At 40.5% G+C, this 22,593-nt stretch overlaps 1 protein-coding gene across 1 annotated transcript in view; it reads left to right on the forward strand.

The window, feature by feature from the left end:
* Positions 1-22,593, forward strand: part of CPEB3 (cytoplasmic polyadenylation element binding protein 3) — a 185,768-nt gene that overhangs the window by 116,607 nt on the left and 46,568 nt on the right. The window contains exon 7 of the mRNA XM_045567810.1: positions 15,830-15,948. Within this exon, the coding sequence (XP_045423766.1) occupies positions 15,830-15,948 (119 nt within the window). The remainder of the gene's footprint in view (positions 1-15,829; positions 15,949-22,593) is intronic.

The raw sequence follows: 22,593 nt of genomic DNA on the forward strand, positions 1-22,593 counted from the left end.
GTTTTTTTCTTAAAATACTTTCACGTATGTTTAAAATCTTTCCTCTGTACTTGTCATTTAATTTTCAACCTTATTTAATGTATTTTTGCAGTACCAAAATTAAAAGTTTTATGTAAGGATTAATTTACTGATCTTTTTCTTTATGATTTCTGGATTTTTGTGACATGCTTTGAAAAGTTTTTCCCACTGCAAGACAATAAGAGAATACTACTCATGTTTTTTTTCTAATGTTTTTATTACTTTACTTTTTACATTGACATCTTGATTAGTCTGGAACTTATATTGGAGTAAAGATACAAGAAAGGATTTGGTTTAATTTTTTCCAGGTAGGTTGCCAATCATTCCAGTACCAGTTATAGGCGAGTTCATTTTTTCCTCATTGATTTGAATTGTTAAAATTAAGTGTTAGTTGGAAGGTCATCTCTTCTGTTTCTCAAGGAATGCACAGTTTCTCTGGACCTGCTTGGTCTAGTCTTATAGACAGTAGCCATAGGTAGCTAATGTGAGTAGTTCAGACTGACACATGGTGTAAAGTATACACTGGATTTCAAAGACTTAGTTTTTTTTAAAAAATGTAGATCCCATTAGTAATTTTGTTTACATGTTAAAATAACTTTTTGGATATATTTGATTAAATAAAATATATTAAAATTAATGTTAGGTTTTTTTTACATTTTTAAATATAGATACTGGAAAATGTTTAATTACATATGTGATTCATATTATATTTCTATTAGACATAACTTCTCTGGAACAGGGGCCAGCAAACTACCTGTTTTTGTATGGCTTGTGAGCTAAGGATGGTTTTTTACATTTTTAAGAAATTATATGTGGCCCACAAATCTCTTTACTGAAAGTTTGTTGACGACTCCTCTAAAATAGCCCACAGAATTGCTCATTTAGTTTCTGGACATCCAGTGACAAGGGAGGCAGTTTATTTCAGAGGACGTCTATACATCTGCAGACCTAGTTAGTTAGTAAATATTTTCTTCTGTTGTGTCAAATGCTTCCCTGTAGTCTTTACCCATTGGTCAATGGCATCCTATAAAGAAAAACAGAATAAGTCATCGTTGTGACATCTATTTCTTTGTACTTAAAGGATTATTAATTTCTCTTTACAAGCTAGATATTTTCATTCTCTCAGTTATATGTTATGTCTTATGGTTTCTGGATCACCATTCTTCTCGTCTGCCTTCTCTGTGTATATATCACATTTGAGAACATCCTACTTAAATTGGTTACCGAGTGAGAATTGAAGAGAGAATGTTCAGGTTAGTCTGAGCAGTACAACCTCATGTCTTTTGGTACCACTCACATCTAACAACATAATAATATAGAACTATAGTACGTTAGTGCTGGTGCCCTCGTTTATAGCTGATGTTAAGTGTTGAGATGGACCAGTGAGAGCTAGGCCAAGAAGAGAATCTGATCTCCTGATTCTGATCCTCAGGCTTGCATCCTCAGAGAGCAGATTGCCTTTCTGGTGATTGAGGTCAGGGAGGAGAAACAATTATTAGACTATTGGTTCCTGTTGTGTTTTGCTCTCAGCTAAAGTCTGAAGGTTGTCCTATTTTGGGAGAACCTAAAGAAATTTGGTATTATTCCAAGACTGAAGTAACTTTGAGAATCATGCTCATTGCTTAGAATGTTGGGAATATTTAAGTTGTTCACCTCAAACTGTTCAGTGCCTCCTTAATAATACCCTCTCTTGCTGAAATTTTATTTTCCTTAGGACACCTCACATTGGCCGTTAGGTACAGTTTGGCCATGCGTTTCAGGCTTATGTGTAAGTAGAAAGGAAAACATGCACCTTCCACTGTTAAGCCCTTCAGCCTTTCTGTCAGAAAGTGTATCCCTAATGAAATAGGCAGAATCATCCATTAATCCGGCAGGTTTACCTGTGCAGATTTGAAGTGGGGTTTTTAAAACCATAACCATTTTCAGTGGGTTGTGGAGATCTTAAAATCCATGTAGAGAAACAGTGTTAAGGCACATCAACTGTCCTCTTAAATGTTTTGGGGCCAGCAGAGGGAGAGATGATGTGGACTGGGGCTCTCTCCAGCACAAGGGCCACTGAGACATTTAATCAACCATTTGAGGATAGGCAGAACCCTCTGGATCAGGTTGTCTGTGAACCACAAGCAAGGAAATGCTTGGTGCTCTCCAGAGCACTATTGAAAACATGGAAGGTTAAGGAAGACATGGAAGTCACAATATTTGTCTTCATGAGTGGGTCCCAGACCTCACAAACTGATTGATAGTCCTATTGAGGAGATAAGAAATTAATCAAGTAGTCACAAAAGTAAACATGATTACAAACTGTGATGAGTTCCCTGAAGGAAAAATAGTGCAGTAGAGATTCTAAAAAGGGGGCATAGACTGGGGACATAGATTAATGTGGCCCTCTTGTCAGATACCTGATACCAATAATTTCTATTGTTATTATAATTCTAGGCCTTGATATTATAATGAAGTAGCAGAACCAGAACAAAGCAATCTAGTTTTCACTGAACAAGTGTTATTTTATAAGCAATAAGAATAACCCTCCTCTCCAGCAGAACCAGCTGTCATCATTTGTCTGTTCCCTTCCAGTGTTTCATATATATCTTTTTTTAATGGAGTTGTAATTATTAACAGAATACAGTTTTGTATTCACTTTTCCTACACCTCTTCCTGCAAGTTTCTACATAATTGTCATATTTTCAAAGAGGCTGCCTAACCTATTGCTGTGCCATAATTTACCTGCTTGTTGGGTTATTAGAAATAGTGCTTCTGTTAATATATTTTTGTATATGCCCCTTTCTTTCAGATTATTTTCTTCAGGATAAATTTGGAGAAGCTTACTTAACCAGAGTTAAAAGAAATGAGAATTTTAATGACTCCAGATTTGATATCACATGGCTTCCCAAAGCAATTTTCTTTATGAAGTTTATGCTAATTTTGACATCTGCATCAAGTTTTTTACTTAGTTCCAAATCAGACAAATGGTACATTGCAGTTATGAACTTACCTTTTTGCTTCTGTGACTGGCATATAATGAACCCCTGCAGAAGTGAGGGACCACATTGTTACGAATCTTATATATGAAGTGTTTAAATCTTTTTCTCTCAGGTCTCGTCTGTTGAATCTTGGGTGTTTTCTAACATCATTTCCTGTCATTTTCTCCCTTACCCACTCTGGCCACACACTACTTTGCTATTCTTTGAATAACTAAGTAAGGCCTTCCGAGGGCCTTAATGTACTTCATTTTTTATCTGAATGCAGCCCTTCCTTACTTCCCTTAGACCTCTGCTCAAATGTCACCTTACACCTTAACAGAGAAATCTTTCCTGACCTCCTCATCTAAAATAGCAGCCCCTCTACCCTCTTTTTCTTTATTATTCTTGCTCTCATTTTATTTCCTTATACCCTCATTTTATTTTTCTTTAAAGTGCTTATCACAGCCTGAAAAAATATGTTTTTCTATCTGTTTTTCAGACTGGGATATAAGTTTTATGAGAGCAAGGTGTTTTTTTTGTTTCATTCACTACTCTATACTAAGTACCTTGCATACCTGGCTCAGTGGCCTTCAGGTATTTATTTTATTAAATGAATGAATTGTATCTTTACTGAATTTGTTACTTGCTCAGAGTAGAACCCACCAAATTTTAGAGCTGGAAAGTTCTTTAAAGATCATCTCATTCATTCTAGTGTAACCTGTATTTTAAACAGACTCAAAGAGGTGTGAGCTCTGTGCTTTTCATAAGAGCACACAGCTTTTATTAGACCAACTTGAACCTGGCAGACCAATAGTTTATACTGTTTTACCTGGTGAATAATAAAGAAAGTCATTTTTATTTGTTCCGTTAGTGTTTATCATTTGTGGGAAAGGAAGACAGGTTTAATGTATGTAATCTGATAAATTACGGTGTTATTTATAAAGCTGGATTTTATATAAAAATTAGCAACTTAAGCTGTATGACCCAGGATATATTTTCACAGCTGTTTGATAATGAAAATGGCCTTGACTTTTTTTTCTGAGTCCTTGTATTCTGTTTGTCATATTCACATAGCTGGAGTATTTCCAAAGAGGTGGTTTAGGCGTAGGCTGTAGGTCTGAGCTGCCCTTTAGCTGTAACTTAACCATGGAATTCTGCCTCCTGGGTGATGCCATACCATTTCCGGACATGGGCAAACTGCTTCGTAGTTCTTTGACTACAAGGATCAGAGGTTCTTTTGTACTACCTCAACCAGAGGTGTGGTTATGAGTGACAAAGGGAGCTCAAGAACTGGAGCTGTGATAAAACCAGGTGTCACTGGAGGCTATACTAGGTGTGGCAGGCTGCAGGGATTTGAATAGTGGGAGTTACTAATTCTCCATTGTAATGTTCCTCTATTATCATGACTCAGCTCAAGTTGTTTTCATATTTCTAGTTGAATTCCAGAGAGAGGGAATCTGATTGGCCCAGTTCATCTTTTAACACCTAGCTGTGACAGGAGTCATCCTAATGATAGGTCCCTAGAATCCTTGACTACTTAATAGAAGAACAGCTTAGTTCTGCATCCTTGAGCATGAGACTATGAATGTGGCAACTAGGAAGATAAGTGGGACATGACAAGCTTGATGGTAACTAGCATAACCTCCCTCATTGCCTCCTGGGAGAATGTCCCATGTCCAAAGTTGCTGTTACTGGAGGTACCAAAAGATTTCTACCCACACTGAGCCTTCTACCCTTGGTCTCCATTAAGCAACTGCTCCTGCTACTGTAATAGTCTCACCTCTCATGCTGGGACAGATGATGTGGGCTCAGGGAAAGAGCTGGCATCTTCTAGGCAGTGAGCACAGCTGTGCTACCACTGTTGGCAGAGGCCTCTTGGGCAAAGTCAAGACAGCAACTGGCTGCAGATGTTGGACAGGAGATTGGCCATGTGGCTGTGAAATTGTTTTCAGAAGTCGGTGATGCTGACAGTGGAATGGAGGAGGCTATTATTCTCAGCTTACTTGGGCAGCTAGTGTTAGCTTTGGCAGTCCAGGGGCATAGGGTCCAGGTGAATAGAAATAGTAATAGGCATGCAGCTTTATGCAAGCACGACCCAAGCCTGTGTGCTGATGATTCCCAACCACTTTCAGAAAAGTGTGTACTCCTGGGTGCCTTTTTCTGCTGGTGATCATGTATTTCCTCTGCACTGGCCAGGCTGGCTTGCCTGCTGGTCCTTTTGACCAAGGTCATGCAGTTGTGGAAGTTTATACAATACCAGCATGGTTTGTGACCCTGGCATAAGCCAGGCCACATGTGATTCAGATTGACTTTTAGCCAGCCAGCTAAGGGGATACTGTTTAAGGAACAAGGAAGAGGACTCTGCTTTAAATGGGCAAAAACAGGTCATTGTGTAGCTGCAGTGGCCTGGAGTGTAGTGTCTATTTCTTTTTCCTTCAGCTTGTCTAAATCTGGCTTTGGAAAGGAAATTTTTCAAACTTCACATTTTTCCCTTGTAGCATAACATGAATGGAAATAAGTCAGTGTTGTTTTAGGCCCAGATTCCCAAGTTTTTCTACCTTCTGAGTTATGTAAACTGATCAAGTTGGGAAGCCAAGGGATTTTAGCCTGTATTTAACCTTTTGCAGTTTGTAATCTTTTTAGTAATATTCTGCCTTTTTTTTTTAAACAAGTGTTCTGGTTTATATGGTGCATTATGAATCCTATATTTTAATATTTTACTTGATTGTAGTTTTCATTCCTAGGAAGGATTTTCTTGTAAAAACATGGAAACTGTACTGCATAGTAGCAAGGATAGGCTTCTTGTTTTGTTTTGTTCTGTTTTAACAGATGGAGCTGCATTTATTTTTGCTTTTAAAAGCTTAGCATGGCCGGGCACAGTGGCTCACGCCTGTAATCCCAGCACTTTGAAAGGCCAAGATGAGAGGATTGCTTGAGGCCAGGAGTTCAAGACTAGCCTGAGCAACATAGCAAGGCCCTTTCTCTAAAAAAAAAAAAAAAAAGAGAGAGAGAGAGAAAATTAGCCGAGCATAATGGTGCCCGCCTGTAGTCCTGGCTACTTGGGAGGCCGAAGCAGGAGGATCGCTTAAGCCCAGGGGTTTGAGGTTGCAGTAATCTATGATGACACCACTGTACTCTAGCCCAGGCCCAGTGAAACCCTGTCTCAAAAAAAAAAAAAAAAAAAAAGCTTAGTGCACTCTTAGTTTACATTGTCTCTTCAGCACTGTATTAAAGATGAACTGTAAAGTAAGCCTTGACTTTCAAGGCATTTATATTAATAGTTTGACGGACTGTACAGAAAGGAGAAAGAGAAATCATTAGGAATATACAGGCCACAGGACAAAGCTTGAGCAGCCACATAAATAACAGAAATATCTTGTACAGGGTCACACCAGTACATATTGTGCTGTGCCCAGGCAGAGGGAAGGGGGAAATGCTTGTTTAGTGCAGAGAAGCCGTAACTACTCCTGAAGAGGATTTTCTTTGGAAGAAAATAGATTTCAGGAACTGAAATGGAAGGTGCAAATTTGGCAGGTTGAAGCAGAGAGGATGTTTTAGGAGAGGATATAGCTTGGGTTAGGCCTTGCTGACAGGAATTGGATAGGGCTAAAGCTAAAGAGCAGGTAAAACCAAGAAAGGATATGTTAATTGAAAGAGTTAGGAATGGGAAGCCAGCTAGGAGGATCTGGTGAAAATTTTTGAAAGCTGAAAGCAAAAACCAGGGTTGTCTTTCAAAATAGAATGGATCACCTTAGAGAAGGAGACACAGTGGCACAGACAAAACACATTGGCAGCAGCATTAAGAACTGATCACGGGAGTGTTAAAAGTCAAGGAAGGACAATAAATTAGACGGTCGGAGCTCAGGCAGTATGTGAGCAGGGCCGAACTAAAGCTTCCTTTATCTGTAGGAAAGCGTCTACAGGGTTAAAACAGAGTTTACCAGTTCTTTGATGGTGAGTAAGGGAGAGCAACAAGCAATAGGGCAAGAGCTAGGTTCGCAGACTCAGATCTGGGCGCCAGCAGTTACTAGCTATATGATATTGAGCAAGTAATTTAATCTTTAAGCCTCAGTTTACTCATCAGAATTAATACTATTCATTGGGTTGTTAAGAAATAGTGCACATAAGCATCAACACAGTACTTAGGCTTATTAGGTGTTAAATAATGTTAATGCCCTTCCCCCTGATGGTAATGTAATGCTCAGTAATAATAAAATTGCCTAACTAGTTTGACCAGTTCCCTCCCACACTCCCAGTCTAGTCTCAGTTTCCTTGGTCAGGTGCTTGTTAGAACTGACTGTGACTAGAACTGACAGGTTGGCAGATTTCACAAGGACCTCTTTATGTAGGGAATGTGTGGTTATGTAAACAGAGCAGATTTTAAGCCCAAATGCCCCAGGTCACTGCCCTGGACTGCAGGACTTTGCTAAGAACACAGGAAGGAGACTGCCGCTTTCAACTCTGAGGTGGTTCTAGTCTGCCAACTTTTTTCTTGTCTATTCCCAATTACCCCCACCTGCCTCCCAAGCAACAAACCCACAAAGAAACAGTTACTCATGTGATAGAAGATAACAAAACAGGCCAGAACCAAAATGTGTAAGTCACTGTCCCATGTAGTCAAAGAAATATGTTTGATTCTGAATCCAAGGGGAATGTTTAGGAATCCATGAACTTGGACAGTATCTATCTAAAGTGCTACCTCTACATTTTAACTTAGTTTCTTTTCTTTTTTTTTTTTTTTTGAGACAGAGTCTCGCTCTGTTGCCCTGGCTAGAGTGAGTGCCGTGGCGTCTGCCTAGCTCACAGCAACCTCAAACTCCTGGGCTTAAGCGATCCTCCTGCCTCAGCCTCCTGAGTAGCTGGGACTACAGGCATGCGCCACCATGCCCGGCTAATTTTTTCTATATATATATTTTTTTAGTTGGCCAGATAATTTCTTTCCATTTTTAGTAGAGACAGGGTCTCACTCTTGCTCAGGCTGGTCTCAAACTCCTGACCTCGAGCGATCCACCCGCCTCGGCCTTCCAGAGTGCTAGGATTACAGGCGTGAGCCACTGCGCCTGGCTTACATTTTAACTTAGACTAGTTGCTTTCCTTGGAATGTCATGTCCATGTTTTTGCCAATGTCATACCATTAAGGTATGGCCCCTGTGCCACCACCTGCAGAAAGTCTTTCCTAATTTCTTTATTTATGTCTTCTTTACTGAAAGTGATCTTCTTTCTATGAAATCTGACTTTTTAAAATATGCTCTGGCTCATGCCTATAATCCCAGCACTTTGAGAGGCCAACATGGGAGGATCACTTGAGCCCAGGAGTTCAAGACCAGCTTGGGCAATGTAGTGAGACTCCATCTCTGCAAAATATAAAAAATAATATAAAATAAAAAATTAACCGGGCATGGTAGCTTTCACTTGTAGTTCCAGCTACTTGAGAGGTTGAGGCAGGAGGATTGCTTGAACCCAGGAGTTCAAGGCTGCAGTGAGCAATGATGGCACCACTGTACTCCAGCCTGGGTGACAGAGTAAGACAGTGTCTCTTAAAAAAGAAAAGAAACCACCAAAAAAAAAAAAAAAAAAAAAAATTAAAGAATACTTCTTAGGCTCTTTAATGCAATGTTCCTTGATTAGAGCTCTCTATGTACTTATTGTTTATGACCTTCTTGTCCTAGCATATCAATTCCTTGAGAACAAGGATTTGCTGTCAGTATTCCCCTGCAGTGCCTCTGGCATGTAATAAGTGATAAGTAAATATTGGAGATCAGGTGTTCTTATCCAAGGGGGAAATGAATAAGTTCAGAGACTTACAGTGCTCTTCATGTGGCAGGCAGGGGATTCATGAGCTGCATCATCTCTTTCCACCCACTGCTCCCAATCTTATACTTTAATTAACTCTACTCATTGTTCTCCAAGTGAGCTGACCGTTTGGCCTTTCCATGCCTTGTCCTGTGCACTTTGCTGAACTTGGAATGCCCTTACTGTCTGGAAAAACAATCATCCTCCAGCTCAGATATGGCCTTTGCTCTATGGCTTTCCCTGATGTTTGAATAAATCTGCACCATCTGTTTCTCACCAGTGTTCTGTAGGACATATAGCACTTTTCATGTTGTTTATTAGTTATTTATTTACAGGTTGACTTTTTTCAGGGCAGGGTTCTTCTTTGGCTTATTCATCTTTGTAGCTTCTGTGCCTGGCATCATGCCTTGCACAACCGAAATATTTTTGGTACTATTGAGCTGAATCCAAAACCAAGTCTCCTGAGGCAAACCAGGTAAGTCCTCTGACCTGAAAGCCAAGGTCAGAGAAAATGTTTTAGAACAGAATGCCTCTGCCAAAAAAAAAAGGAGCTGAACTCAGGCAGCTCTTGCTGGAAAAATGCCCTTTAGATCTCTCTAGGAAGGTCATTGGTAATCAGGGAGCTTGGATTTTTTTTTTTTTTTTTTAGAGTCCAGTGATCTAAGATGGAGCTTGAATTTTGTGAGAGGAGAGAGCTCTCTATCTGTCCAGGCTGTGGACCCTTCCTTCTGGGGTTGGTCTCATTTACTTAGAAACCAGCCATTCCTTGGTCTGTCACCGTTTTATGAATGCTGCAGTGGTTCAGGGCACAGCTCCACAAGCTGGAATTGCTTTCCCATTTGTAGTTGGTACTTGAAACATATAAATCACTCATGGCATTAGTTGATTTTAAGAACTGTTGGGTCTTTTAGAAGACCACATACTTCTTTATAGAATGGGAGAGTATATTATACTCCTCTCTAGAAAACCTTGTAGTTTTAAATTTTTTTTCACAAATCTTTATTTTGAAAAATTTCAAACCTACAAAAAAGTTGTAAGTGTAGTGCAATGAACACCTAAATAACCTTCTAGATTCACCAATTGTTAGCATTTTGCCATACTTGCTTTCTCTCTCTCTCTTTATACATATATATTTTTTTCAATGACCCTTATGTCTCCTGAGAACAAATATCCAGATTGTTCCAGTAATGTCCTTTACAGCAGTTTGGGTTTTTTTGTTTGTTTTTTCATTTATTTGTTTTGAGACAGGGCTGTCCCTCGGGCTAGAGTGCAGTGGCGTCATGATACCTCACTGCAACCTCAAACACCTGAGCTCAAGCGATCCTGCCTCAGCCTTCCCAGGAACTGAGACTACAGGCATGCACCACCATGCCCGGCTAATTTTTTTTATGTGGGGGATAGAGGTATAGAGGTGGAGTCTTGCTGTGTTGCTCAGGCTGGTCTCAAACTCCTGGCCTCAAGTGATCCTCCTGCCTCAGCCTCCCAAAGTACGTGGATTACAGGCATGAGGCAACACACCAGGCCCAGTTTGGTTTCTTTAAAACCCAACATCCAGTCGAAGTCTAGGATTGTCTTTAATCTCCTTTACCTTAGACAGTTCCCTAGGCTTTTTGTCTTTCATATCATTTGATGACTCCGTGCGAATTTTATAGAGTATCCCTTAACATAGATTTTGTGGACTTTGGAGCAATTATATCTACATTGGCCTTAAATTATAGGACCATTCACTGCTACTAAAACACTGTCAAATGGTCACTGTCACAAGGATATTTTAAAGGCAAGTCCTTATTTATTAGTGATACTGAAAATTTTATATTGCCATTTTTAGGTGAGATAGTATAAATTAATGGATGTGAGGGCTCTGGAAACTGACCTAGGTTTTATTCCCAAATTTAATCCCTAGGTTGTTTTTATTTTTGTTTGTTTGTTTTAAGAGACAGAGTCTCACTCTGTCCAGGATGGAGTGAGTGGCACGACCACAGCTCACTGCAGCCTTGAACTCCTGGGCTCAAGGAATCCTCCCGTCTTTGCCTCCCAAGTAGCTGGTACTACAGGTGTGTGCCACCATGCTGGGTTGAAAATCCCTAGGTTTTAATCTGAGAATTCCCTTAACCTCTTGGAGCTTCAACTTCCTTATCTGTAAAATGATAGTGATAACAAACATATTTACCTCATAGAGTTACTGTGAGGATAAAATGAGCTAACAGATGGAAAATGTTCATTAGCAAAGTGCCTAGAACATTGTGAGCATTTAGTACTTGGTAGTTGTGGTAGTAGAGTTGGTGGTGATTGTTATTTGTACTAGGGATCAAGTATAAAAAATTATAATGTCCTCTTTTCCACAAAAAAAAACCACCTCTTTTCCACAGAAAAACCTTTTTAACACAAAAAATTATAACATGAAAAATTATGTGTTTAAGAGATCATGGCTGCGCACAGTGGCTCACACCTATAATCCTAGCACTCTGGGAGGCGGGGGTGGTGGGGGCAGGGGGGATCGCTTGAGCTCAGGAGTTCAAGATCAGCCTCAGCAAGAGTGAGACCCAGTCTCTACTAAAAATAGAAAAATTAGCTAGGCGCGGTGGTGTGCACCTGTAGTTCCAGCTACCTGGGACTGAGGCAGGAGGATCGCTTGAGCCCAGGAGTTTGAGGTTGCTGTGAGCTTGGCTGATGCCACAGCACTCTAGCCTAGGTAACACAGTGGGACTCTGTCTCAAAAAAAAAAAAAGAAAGAAAAGAAAAGAGATCAGGAAGCTTTGTTTTTGAACGGTAGCTGAGAACATTTTGAAGATTGTTATACTTAATGTGTCCTTAGGTGATTAAAAGAAAAAAATCTTTTAATTAAATTTACCCTTCACAAACCTGGCCAAATAAAATGGAATATTCTAATTAAGCCCCTCCCCCCACCTTCCTTTTCCCCCCAGAAAATTGCATTGGTCAGTCTAGGCTTATCCAAAAATCCCTCATTTTTCTATCCTCCTTCCCTTAACTTGCTTGGCAGTAATGAGAAAGTGAGGAATTTCCTGCTATCCATTCTGCCCGAAACCCAGGGTCACGATGGTAACAGTGACCAGAGCCCGAATCTCCTCCCACAGACTGGCTTGCAGTCGAGGGCCTCCCATGGCTCACTACATCACTGAAGCCTCCACACACTCCTCACCATTTCTGAGACTGGCGGAGGCTTATAATCCTGTTATGTTACTGGGGTCAGAAGGCAAGGGAGAACAGAGGAAGTTGATAATTTTTTGGCCAATTATTTATTTATTGTTATATATACACACACATACACACACTTTTGAAACTAGTAGAAGAACCTGGCATCAAAGTGATGATTAGAGAAGCTCTTTTTTCTTTTTCTTTTTCTTTTTTTTTGAGACAGAGTCTTACCCTTTGGCCCAGGCTGCAGTGTAGTGGCATCACCATAGCTCACTGCAACCTTAAACTCCTGGGCTTAAGCAATCTTCCTGCCTCAACTTCCCAAGTAGCTAGGACTACCGGTGTACACTATCATGCCTGGTTAATTTTTCTATTTTTTTGTAGAGACAAGGTCTGGCTCTTACTCCAGATGGTCTAGAACTAGCCTCAAGCAATCCTCCCACCTTGGTCTCCCAGAGTGCTAGGATTACAGGCATGAGCCGCCACGCCCAGCTATGACCTTATTCTTGAAAGGATCTTTTTCTACTTTGTTTATCTTGACCTTAAGTTTCTCAAAATCAAAAGGGAAATGTGTCTGAAGGATTCTTCCTTGCTTATGTTTTTAAATCCTCTAATTTCTGGCTGGGTGCGGTGGTTCACACCTGTAATCCTAGCACTCTGGGATGCCGAGGCGGGTGGATCTCTTGAGATCAGGAGCTTGAGACCAGCCTGAGCAAGAGTGAGACCCTATCTCTACTAAAAAATAGAAAGAAATTAACCGGACAACTAAAAATATATGGAAAAAGTTAGCCGGGCATGGTGGCGCATGCCTGTAGTCCCAGCTATTCGGGAGGCTGAGGCAGGAGGATTGCTTGAGCTCAGGAGTTTGAGGTTGCTGTGAGCTAGGCTGATGCCACGGCACTCTAGCCTGGGCAACAGAGTGAGACTCTGTCTCAAAAAAAAAAAAAAAAGTCCTGTAATTTCTGTTGTCATCTGTGTTTGCTTCACCTTGAGGTATCAGAAGGTATTTTAGTAGGTGAAGATATTGTAAAGTTACTTTCATGGGTGATTGTGGGTGTTTCTGGTAAATTCTGTTTTGGTTGGAAGGCCTAAGGTGGGAGGTAAAGTTGAAGGCAGTTGTGGGACTACAGCCCACAGGGGGGTTCAATCACACCTCTTATCTGTAGTGCTATTGTCATTACAGAGAGTGGCAGCTTGCTGACCTCTGAGTAAAGATAATTGTTTTGACACAGGATTATTTGTTGTAAAAGAGCCATCCTGAAGAAATTGGTAAACTATTATGGGACATTCCATGGGAAAGGAGAGGAAGTTGTTTGTAGACTTTTCTCTTGGTAATAACATTTGTAGCAGGCTTTTGTGACTCAATTGTTTTTACTTTGTCTACTGCCAATGTAGACATTTATGGCTGTGAGATAGGCCTAAGTGAAAATCTTCATGTTTTTATGGTAACCACTCAGTTGCTATGGGGAGACAATCACTCTTTCCTCTGACGTCCAAGGTCAACTCAAAACCAGATTTTTTTTTTTTTTTTTTAATTTCAGCTCTTCATGGGGGTACAAAACCTCAGGTTACATACATTGTCCGTGTCCCGCCAATCCCCCTGAGTCAGAGCCCCGGGCGCGTCCACTCTCCAGACAGTGCGCCTGGCATACACCATGCAATCATACCTCCATCCCCTCCCCCCCCCACCTCCCCGAGTTAGCACCTTCAAGCATGACCATCGGTGATTTGATGAGAAGATTCCAGAGGGTGGGGCAGTGATGTGGAAGAAAGGCGCAGTCAGCCTGGAGGCCTTCAGAGGCAAGGGGCTGGAGAAAGCCCCAGCTCACTGAGCATGCCCATCGCCAGGCCTTTTTGATGTGCGTGTACATAGTTGGGTATATGCACAGATGGAGTTCTTTCCAAGGGCAAGATGTCCAATATGCTTCTTATGACCTTTGTGGAAGATTTGTACCAGTATTTAATCTGGTAAGGCAAGAGGTTTGAGAGAATCTACTGAGGCCTCCTCTTTATGATATTTACATTTTTAACCCACTCATCTTTAATATTCTCATTGGCAAGTAGAATTAATGTTCTCCCATTAAATGGAAAACACTGAATTTTTAATAGATTCTCTGGGACTTAGTGATAGTTTGAAATTATTTGCAAAAAAGGAGAGGATATGAAGAAATGATGTATTATCTTTTCTACTGAATCCTGTTAGGTTTTATTTTTCCTGCCTGGTCACCAGCTGAATCCTCTGACCCCTCTAGCCTGGGGCTAAAGCCCAGAAAACAGCTCCGAGTCCTAACACCTAGGCAGCTTCTCTTGCAGCTACATGCCCACCCATTTAGCTTGGAGCCTTCTCCTGTGTGTTGGCTTCTGCCTGTTGCATTGGCCGCTCTCTGCTATGCTGCAGAGTGGCTGGTCTTTTTCCTGCTGTGTTTCCTTGGGTGCTCTGTATAATGGATGAGGAGTTGGAGAAAAGGCTAAAAAAAGAATAGTCATTATCCATTGCCACTGACATTATGTGCTGCCCAGGACTCCAGAGAGCTTTACTTTTTAGCCAGTTGATTATGAATTAAACATCTTTGATGTGGAGAATCTTCTGTATATGGGAGTTCTTATCCTTCTCCACCATTTACATCTTTCTGGCATGCAGTGTACCAAAGAACAGTATTGGTGATGTTTTTATTTGAGGTCAGTAGAGGACTAGGAGTCAAAGTGTGAGAGCTGAGAGATTTAGCGAAGCTAGCAGGGCTGTAGAGAGGTTGAATAGTGGAGTACTCAAGCTTAGACTAATTCATGATAGGCCTTTGCTCAACTGTCATTCATTAATGCCAATGTGGCAGCAAGTGTCAGAGTTGGCCCTTGAACATCTGTCGTCCTCTTTGAAGTCATTGCTGATTCTCCCAAGTTAGGGTCCTTGCTTCTCAGGACTTCTGTGGCACTTTTTGTCCCCACTTATCTCCCTCAGCTTTGTAGTGAGTAGTTAATTGTCTAAATATTTGTTTCATCTACTTCATAAATTTCTTGACAACAGGAACCTAGTCTTGCTCATTGTAGTGTTCTTATTATATAGATTGTGTCCTACTTACAACAGTTGCTCAATAAATCTTACTGAACAGAATTGTCTGTGTCCATGGAAATCCTGCAGTTAGTGTCCATGTTTCTAGGTTGTATACTCTGCCCAGAAGAGAAACAGAGCACCATCACCAGAAGCAACATGTAAAAACATACCAGCCTATTGTTGGACTTTTTTAAAAACAGCTTTGTGGAGATACAATTCACATACCGTACAATTGACCAATTTAAAATGTATAGTTCAATAGCTTTCAGTATGTTTACAGAGTTGTACAACCATCACCATGGTCAATTTTAGAAAATTTTTTATCATCCCCAAAAGAAACCCTGTACCTATTCCTTCTAGCCCCCCAGTCCTAGGCAACCACTAATCTATTTTTTGTGTCTTGATAGATTTGCCTTTTCCAGACATATTTATTTTGTCTGGCTTCTTTCACTTAGCATTGTATTTTCAAGTCTCATCCCTGTTGTAGCATGTGGCAAGCCTAGGGTTTAGTGAAAATTGGAGGGCAGGTGATGTTTGTTTCCCTTCTACTAGTTAGCTGTGGCTAAGGCCAATGGTGAGTCTGCCTGCTCTCACTAGGGGTAACCAGACCTATTTAGCGGAAGTTCCTTAGAGGTGTTCTGAACTTGCTCCCCTGAGTAATTATGAAAATTAAACAAGGAAATGTCTGTGAGCACCTAACATAGTGCCTGGCACATGAGGGTCTCAAGTTCCTTTGTCCCACTTGAACTTCTTAGATTTAAGTAAAAAATCTGCCAAAATGAAACATAATTTTTAAATTAGTACTTTAATTTATTAATTCCTCCCCCACCCTTTTGTTTTTGTTCTTCCCAAGGTTATGCCTTTCTGCTGTTCCAGGAGGAGAGCTCAGTACAAGCTTTGATAGACGCCTGCCTAGAAGAAGATGGGAAACTGTACCTGTGTGTGTCAAGCCCCACCATCAAGGATAAACCGGTAAGTAATATGCAGCCAGTTGTTGCTTTTCCAGAGCACATGTGCAATTGGTATAGCTGATCTCCTCCTCCTAATAATGGAAATGCTAGTAACTAGGGTCCTCTTGCCTGGCTTGATCTAGCTATGCAGTCGAGTTGCACTGTTGCTGGTGAGGGGAAGCTAATAACAAATTATTCAGCATTTCATTTTATACCTTTGGGACCGTGTATAAACAAATGTGCTCTTGTTTTCCACTTTACAGCTCTCTTTTAAGCTAATTCCTATTCGGAAACTCTGAATTGAGGTAAATAATGCTCTTAGTGGTTTTGGCAGCTGGTTTCTGTCATTATTTCAGGTCAAGGACAGGAGTAATTTATTTTAAAAAAAGATCATAATTGTTGATGTTTATGTGCCTTTGAATGCAAGGCATTGTGCTGGGTGGTACCCGTAGCTAGCTGAATAGAGCCTTCTGGGCCAGAAGCTTACACTCTAAAATGGATAGTTTTAATAGATTAGGAGAGGGGGAAGACAGAACGTGGAGCTGAAACCCTAAGTCAGAGTTTGTGGCTTCTGAGCCAGGATGCGAGTGAGTAAGTCCTTGGGTAAGGGAGGAATACTGCTTCCTTTCTCTGAGCAGAGTAGGTATCAGTGGAGAAGGCGGCAAGACCATATTCCGAGCAGAAGGAAAGAAGTTGGTTAATGTGGCTGAAGCAGGGATCCGGGGAAAGTTGGCAAGAGTGGGGGTGGGGTGAGTTTGTGTGTCAAGACTTGGACATAGCATGGGAAACAGAGTAAAAACAGTGATGTGGAGTGGGCAAAAAACCGAAGCTACATACCACAGGGTCTGCAGCAGCCCCTGTAAGACTTGGACCAGAAGTGTGAGGCTTTCTTGGCAACCAGGTTTATTCTCAGAAATGTGCATGGGAAAAGAATTGGGGTTGGATATAGAAGTTCCCATTTTGAGGCTTGACTCCAGCATTTAAATATCTGCTTGGCTTTGACTAAGTCACCAAATCCTTTCTGAATTGTGGTTTCCTCAACTGGAAAATGGAAGAGAAATCATTCTTCTCTGGGTTGTTGAGAGGCTCAGGTAAGAAAAAATTGAATGTGAAAGCGTTTGGTAGAGTCAGGTACTTGTACAAATGTAACTGGCTGATGTTATCAGTCCTACATAGTGCTGTGGAATTCAGGAGAGCAAGGTTAGAGCTCAGCTACCTGGTAACATCTGTTGAGAAGGATGATGACATCTTGAACAGGGTTTACAGTTGGTTGTGAAAGAGTGATGTTGGGACTTGGCCACCCATAAGGGGGAAACTGCAGCATTTAAAGCAGAAGAGGGAACTATTAATACTAAAGAATGGGTATATTGAGTCATAGCAGAATAATTAAATGACATAAATAAGCAAGGATTATAGCCAATGTGAAAAGTGCCACTATAATTTTCAAATTTGGGGACCATTGCCAAATTTTGATAACCGTGACAATGTTGGATAGGGTAGCTATGCAAGTGGAGAAAACAGGAGGAAGCAGTAGGGGAGGAAAGAGTAGGGGCCTTTGTTAACTTTGAGCTTTATTTAAACACTGTAGAGAGACTGTGTATGATGTGGGAAGCGTGGGGACTAACTACAGTGGGAGTGTACAGAGTACAGTGTTTCATCTGAGTAAATAATAAGAAAGCTGAAATAACTTCTCTAAGTCCCTTTGGAATAGTGTGAGGTTAGAAAATCTGTACCCAATTTGGCAGGATCAGATGTCTGAGAGGTAAATGGCCAACCTCCAGGGAGCCTTGGTCACATACTATAGAGAAATGTATTTTTATATGTAAAAAGGCATAGGGATAGAAGTACACATTGAAGTAGTTATGTCCATAGTAGGTTAGGAAGCTATTGAATTGAGGTGAGGAAGCAGGAGATGAGCACACAGGGCTTATGTACCTTCGAAGGGTCATGTCATTGGCTCTGAGGGAAGGAGGATAATATCTTATCAGGCAAGCCCTCAGCTTGACAGGATGTCTCTTGAGAGGGAAGCGAGCAGCAGGAGTTGCAGATGGAGGTGGTGTGGAGGCAACACCATCACTGTTGAGTGTTTTCACTCTAAACACATGTATTACCCTTGGTTTGAAGGACTTTTGAAAATAATTAGTGTAATTATCAGTTTTGGAAATGTTAATGGGGAAACTAACTTTCATTGTTTGTGTTTCCGCGAATTTCTGCCGTATTGCAGTTTTCATTTTCTGAGCTCGAGTGCAGCAGTTTTATTGGAGCATGGTGAATTCTGAACAGTGGCTGCCAATCACACGTTTTTTTGACCCAGGCACACTCAGAATTTCCAGCATAAACGGTTTGAGTAGAACTTAGAATGGAAAACATTAAAGTCCCCAAACACCTATAATTTTAATGAACTGGATCCCATTTTGGGTTCTAGCCCTTTCGGCTCCATTTTTGAAACCTTTTCTTTCTTGGTTTTAGCCCCACATCCACCACTCCCAGCCTCATTTGATCATACTTCCCTACCCAGGTTCATATTCCACCTCATTGTGGATGCTCCCACAAGAAAAAAAAGTGAGAGCTGGGTTGAACCTTGGAAGTAAATGAGAATCTTGGCAGTAGCTCAAGGCAAAGTCAACCTTTGGAGCTCATTGACCAAAAGTTTTTTGAGCCATGGCTCTTCCTTACTCTACCTCTTGGCTCGACTAGCCTTTATTCCCTACCTCTCAGGATTCCCAATGCCCTCATTCTGTTGTTTAGTTCTCTCTGACCCTCCTTGGAAATTACACCATGTTCCAAAATGACCTTGCACATTTTCTACCTTTGTCCTTCTTTCTCATCCCTTTCCCTCAAACTCCCATTCCCTTTGGGTGTATCAGGTTAATCAGATTGTTTTTCTAATGCAGAGCCTGATGGCAAGGCCCCCTTTCACCTGTCTTGTCCAGGATCATGTTTGTTTTTTAACTCAAATGAATTCCAAATTAGTGGATTTCACATTATATTAGGGAGATATTTTTAGTCAGTGATTACCTTTCTTTAAATGACTCTACTCAGACTATTCTATGTGTAGGTCTGGTCCTGAAAGATAGCAGAAGGAACTGTATTTATGGCATGATTAATTGACACCTCAGTCCCAAAGAGTGGGGAGACAAATTGGCAAGAGCAGGAGCTACTGCAGAGCTGCTAGATCTGTGATTTTTTTTTCCCTCCTCCAGTGAGAGGAGTCCATAGCTCTGGTGTCCCAGGCACATCAGAAGACAGCTGTGTCCATCTGCAGGCTTCCAGTAAGATAGGCAGACATTGTAGACTGTGGTCCCTCTCATCAAGGTGACTCTACTTTTTGAATGTATAAATAGACTGAACCTGAAGGTTCAAACAGCAAGCTGATAGAACAGGAGGCCTAGAACATCTAGCAGAGATGGAGGCTCAAAAAGAGTAACCTTGAAAAGATGAGGAAGGAGATGTTTATAGTTCTAGAACACATTAACCAGAGATGTGAGATATAGCAAACACCTTGAAAGGAAGTATCAGAAGTTTTCTGCTTCCTCCTCCTCACAGTTTATAGCACAATTCCAACTTCTATATATCCTGAAATATGAGAGATTGATTTTGCTGTATATTTAAGCACTGTATTACCAAACTAAAGTATGCTTATGTAGGGTCTGTTCTTTATGTTATCGCTCAGGTAACATGGTCATCCACTTAAAACTTGAAAACAAAAAATGAAAAGAATGGTGGAAATAAGGAACTTGGAAATAAAGGCTGATTTAATTCTGTCCAATATGTCTATCATTCTAGTCTCTCCTACTCCCATTCATATATCAATGGGATCTTTAGCACTTTTAATCACTCCTCTTTAGTTACAAATGTATTCCCAGATCCTTTGCCCATGACTTAAGACCTTCCCAGTCTGGCTTCAAATTTTTTCCAACCATACCTTTTTCTGCTTTCCTTCTGAACCCCATGGTCTAATCAAACTGAATTATTTCTGTTCCCATCTCAATTTCTAATTCCTCCCCTTATTTCAAGACCCCTTTCAAATGCCATCTTTTTCATGAATGCTTCCCTGATCACTACACCATCTGTAGGGAATCATACCTATTATTATAGCTATCTCCAGCCCCATAGAGCCATCTTTTAAAAATGGTGTGCCTTCCTTCAAGCCATGTTTGAGTTCCTACTGTGGTCAAGGCACAGTACTGGTTACTATACATTTACTATGAATTGACATAAAATCCTGTGTTCAAAAAGTTAATAGTATAATGGGTAGATAAAACAAGTATATAAATACTCAGAGTGTCTACAGAGCCTGGCACATAAAAGGTTCTCAAATATTTGTGAAATTAAGAAAAATAAAACAATGAAAGTATGATTTAGATTATGTAATTTGGAGAGTTCATATGTACCTAGAATGATGAAAGGAACTTTCTGGATGAAGTATCATTTTGAAGTAGGCCTTGAAGGATGAGGAGAAGGCAGAGTTGGCCAAGAGAGGGCTTGAAGGTATGGAGAATAGACATTTCAGGGAAAGGCAGAAACATGAACACAGAAATGGGAAATTGTGTGACATAAATGGAGAACAGTTAGGTTGGTTAGACGGAGCACAAATGTATGAAAATGGAATGGAGAGGTATTAAATTGGGAAAAACAAGTAGCAGCTAAGTTATAGGACACCTTGATTGATTTCCTCAGTCCTTTGTGGTATTTTTACTAAGGTTATTTCATTATCCACCTACTACTTCCTAAAACATAACTCTAATTTTATCTTGGCCCAATCAAATCTGATTTTGTGTGTCCATCTTAGAATTCACGGCTATCTCAGTATGTGTGTCATATCCCACCTAGGAAATCTTTAGCATTTCTGATCATCTTGATTTATTTGTTTCTTGAATTCTTGGTCTAAATTTGTGGTTTTGGGCACCGTTCATCATAGGAATTTCTCCAAAGAAGGAGTTCCTTTTCTAAAATGAGAGAAGGCTCTCCTATTCATAATAAATCCTATTTTTTGCCCTGAGTCTCTGAATTTGCAGAGTTTTTTAGTGCTTAAGTCTTTGGGAGCTATATTCCTTTTCCAGGGAGGTCTAAAAGATGTTGCATTTCCAATATACTAAACGGTAGCTGTAGACAAAATAGCCAATGCTGTCCCTTAAAGGATCATATTCAGTGTTTTCCAAAGTGTGTTCTGAAGAACTCTTGTCCAAAGACTAGTCTTTTGAGGGACCATAGAAAAAAGGTTTGTTCATAACAATAGTAAGTGTCCTTTTTTTGAGCACTTCCTTTGTTCATTTTATATCCATTTTCTCCTTTAATTATAGGTTCCATAGCCAAAAATGTGGGAAACATTGATATATTAGGTTCTGAGAAATCTTACAATATGTAAGTTTGTGTAAAATTGTTTAATCCAGCATTTTACATACCTGCTTTGTGGATGATATTTGTGCAGATTCCTGTGGAATTAGTATTCTGTGAAGCTCACTCAAAGAATAGGCTTCTTACCAGGAAAAACTTAGGTAACCTGAAATTTTATGTGTGCATTCCCCTTAAGAGTTTTAGTAATCAGCATGCCAGTAACAACATCCTTGTCCTAGTACCATGGAACTGAAAATACACATTTATGTAGCCATTGGACAAAATTTTCTGGCTGGAGTGCAAGATTGCCTGATGCTGTGAACCTGGAAGTTAAAATAGCTGACTATAGTGCTAGCTTCATTGCTAAATCATTTTTCTTGAGCTTTTCTAATTGCTAGTTTTGTTAGTAGATCTAAGAAGTATCTGTTGGTCATTTCTTAATGTATTGAAAATGGGCAGAATGAGTTTGGGGAGAAGAGAGGGATTAATCACTCATTAGTAAAAATTAATTTTGACTTGTCCAGGAGCCTATCTGGAAGCTATGATTAGTGGCCACCAGCCAAGAGAACAGGTTGCTTTGCAGGCACACAACATGATTGTAGAGAAAAGGCTGTATTAGACTTTGGGTCAGATAAACCTGGAATTCAATGCTGAGGTGACTTCATTGTTCTGATCCTTAGCTTCCTTATATCTAAAGTGGAGATAATTTTTAGAGCATATGGTGTGGTGACATTTAAGTGTGGCTGTGTAAAATGCCTAGCTCATTCTGAAGCCAGTGTGGCCAAAAGAAAAACAAATGCCTAGCACAGTGGTGAACTAATGTAAGTACTCATGAGTGGTCGTAGTTTCTTTTTTTTTTCAAAAGGGAATCAGCTATCATGCTTATGTTTTCTAAGTGATATGGAAGCATCAGCAATAATGATGAACATTAGGTAATTCCCATCCCTAAGTGGGTCACCTGGTGGTATCAGAAATTTGTGCTGATTAAATCCAAGCCCTTGGTCACCCACTGATGACCAAACATACTGTATTTCCATGCCCCTAGAAGGTGGCTCTCAGTGGAATGAGGAGAGTGATCTGAGCTGTAGAAAGGTAGCTGCTGGACATCTTCTTGTGGCACCAGTGCCTGCCCCTCAGGAACACCTTTGTTTACTCACCAAACCTACACAAGGGTAAGGGTTAGGCACTATGCTGGGCAGTTGGGATCCACACAGATATATTGTCTCAGCCTTAGAGGATCCTAGAGTCCAATGGAGGGAAATAGACATGTGACCAGTAAGTGAACTAAGGAGCCACAGGTGCTCCGATAGAAGTATTATAGGGAGTAGTT

Source organism: Lemur catta, chromosome 14 (genome assembly GCF_020740605.2).
Source record: "Lemur catta isolate mLemCat1 chromosome 14, mLemCat1.pri, whole genome shotgun sequence".
Taxonomy (NCBI): Eukaryota; Metazoa; Chordata; class Mammalia; order Primates; family Lemuridae; genus Lemur; species Lemur catta.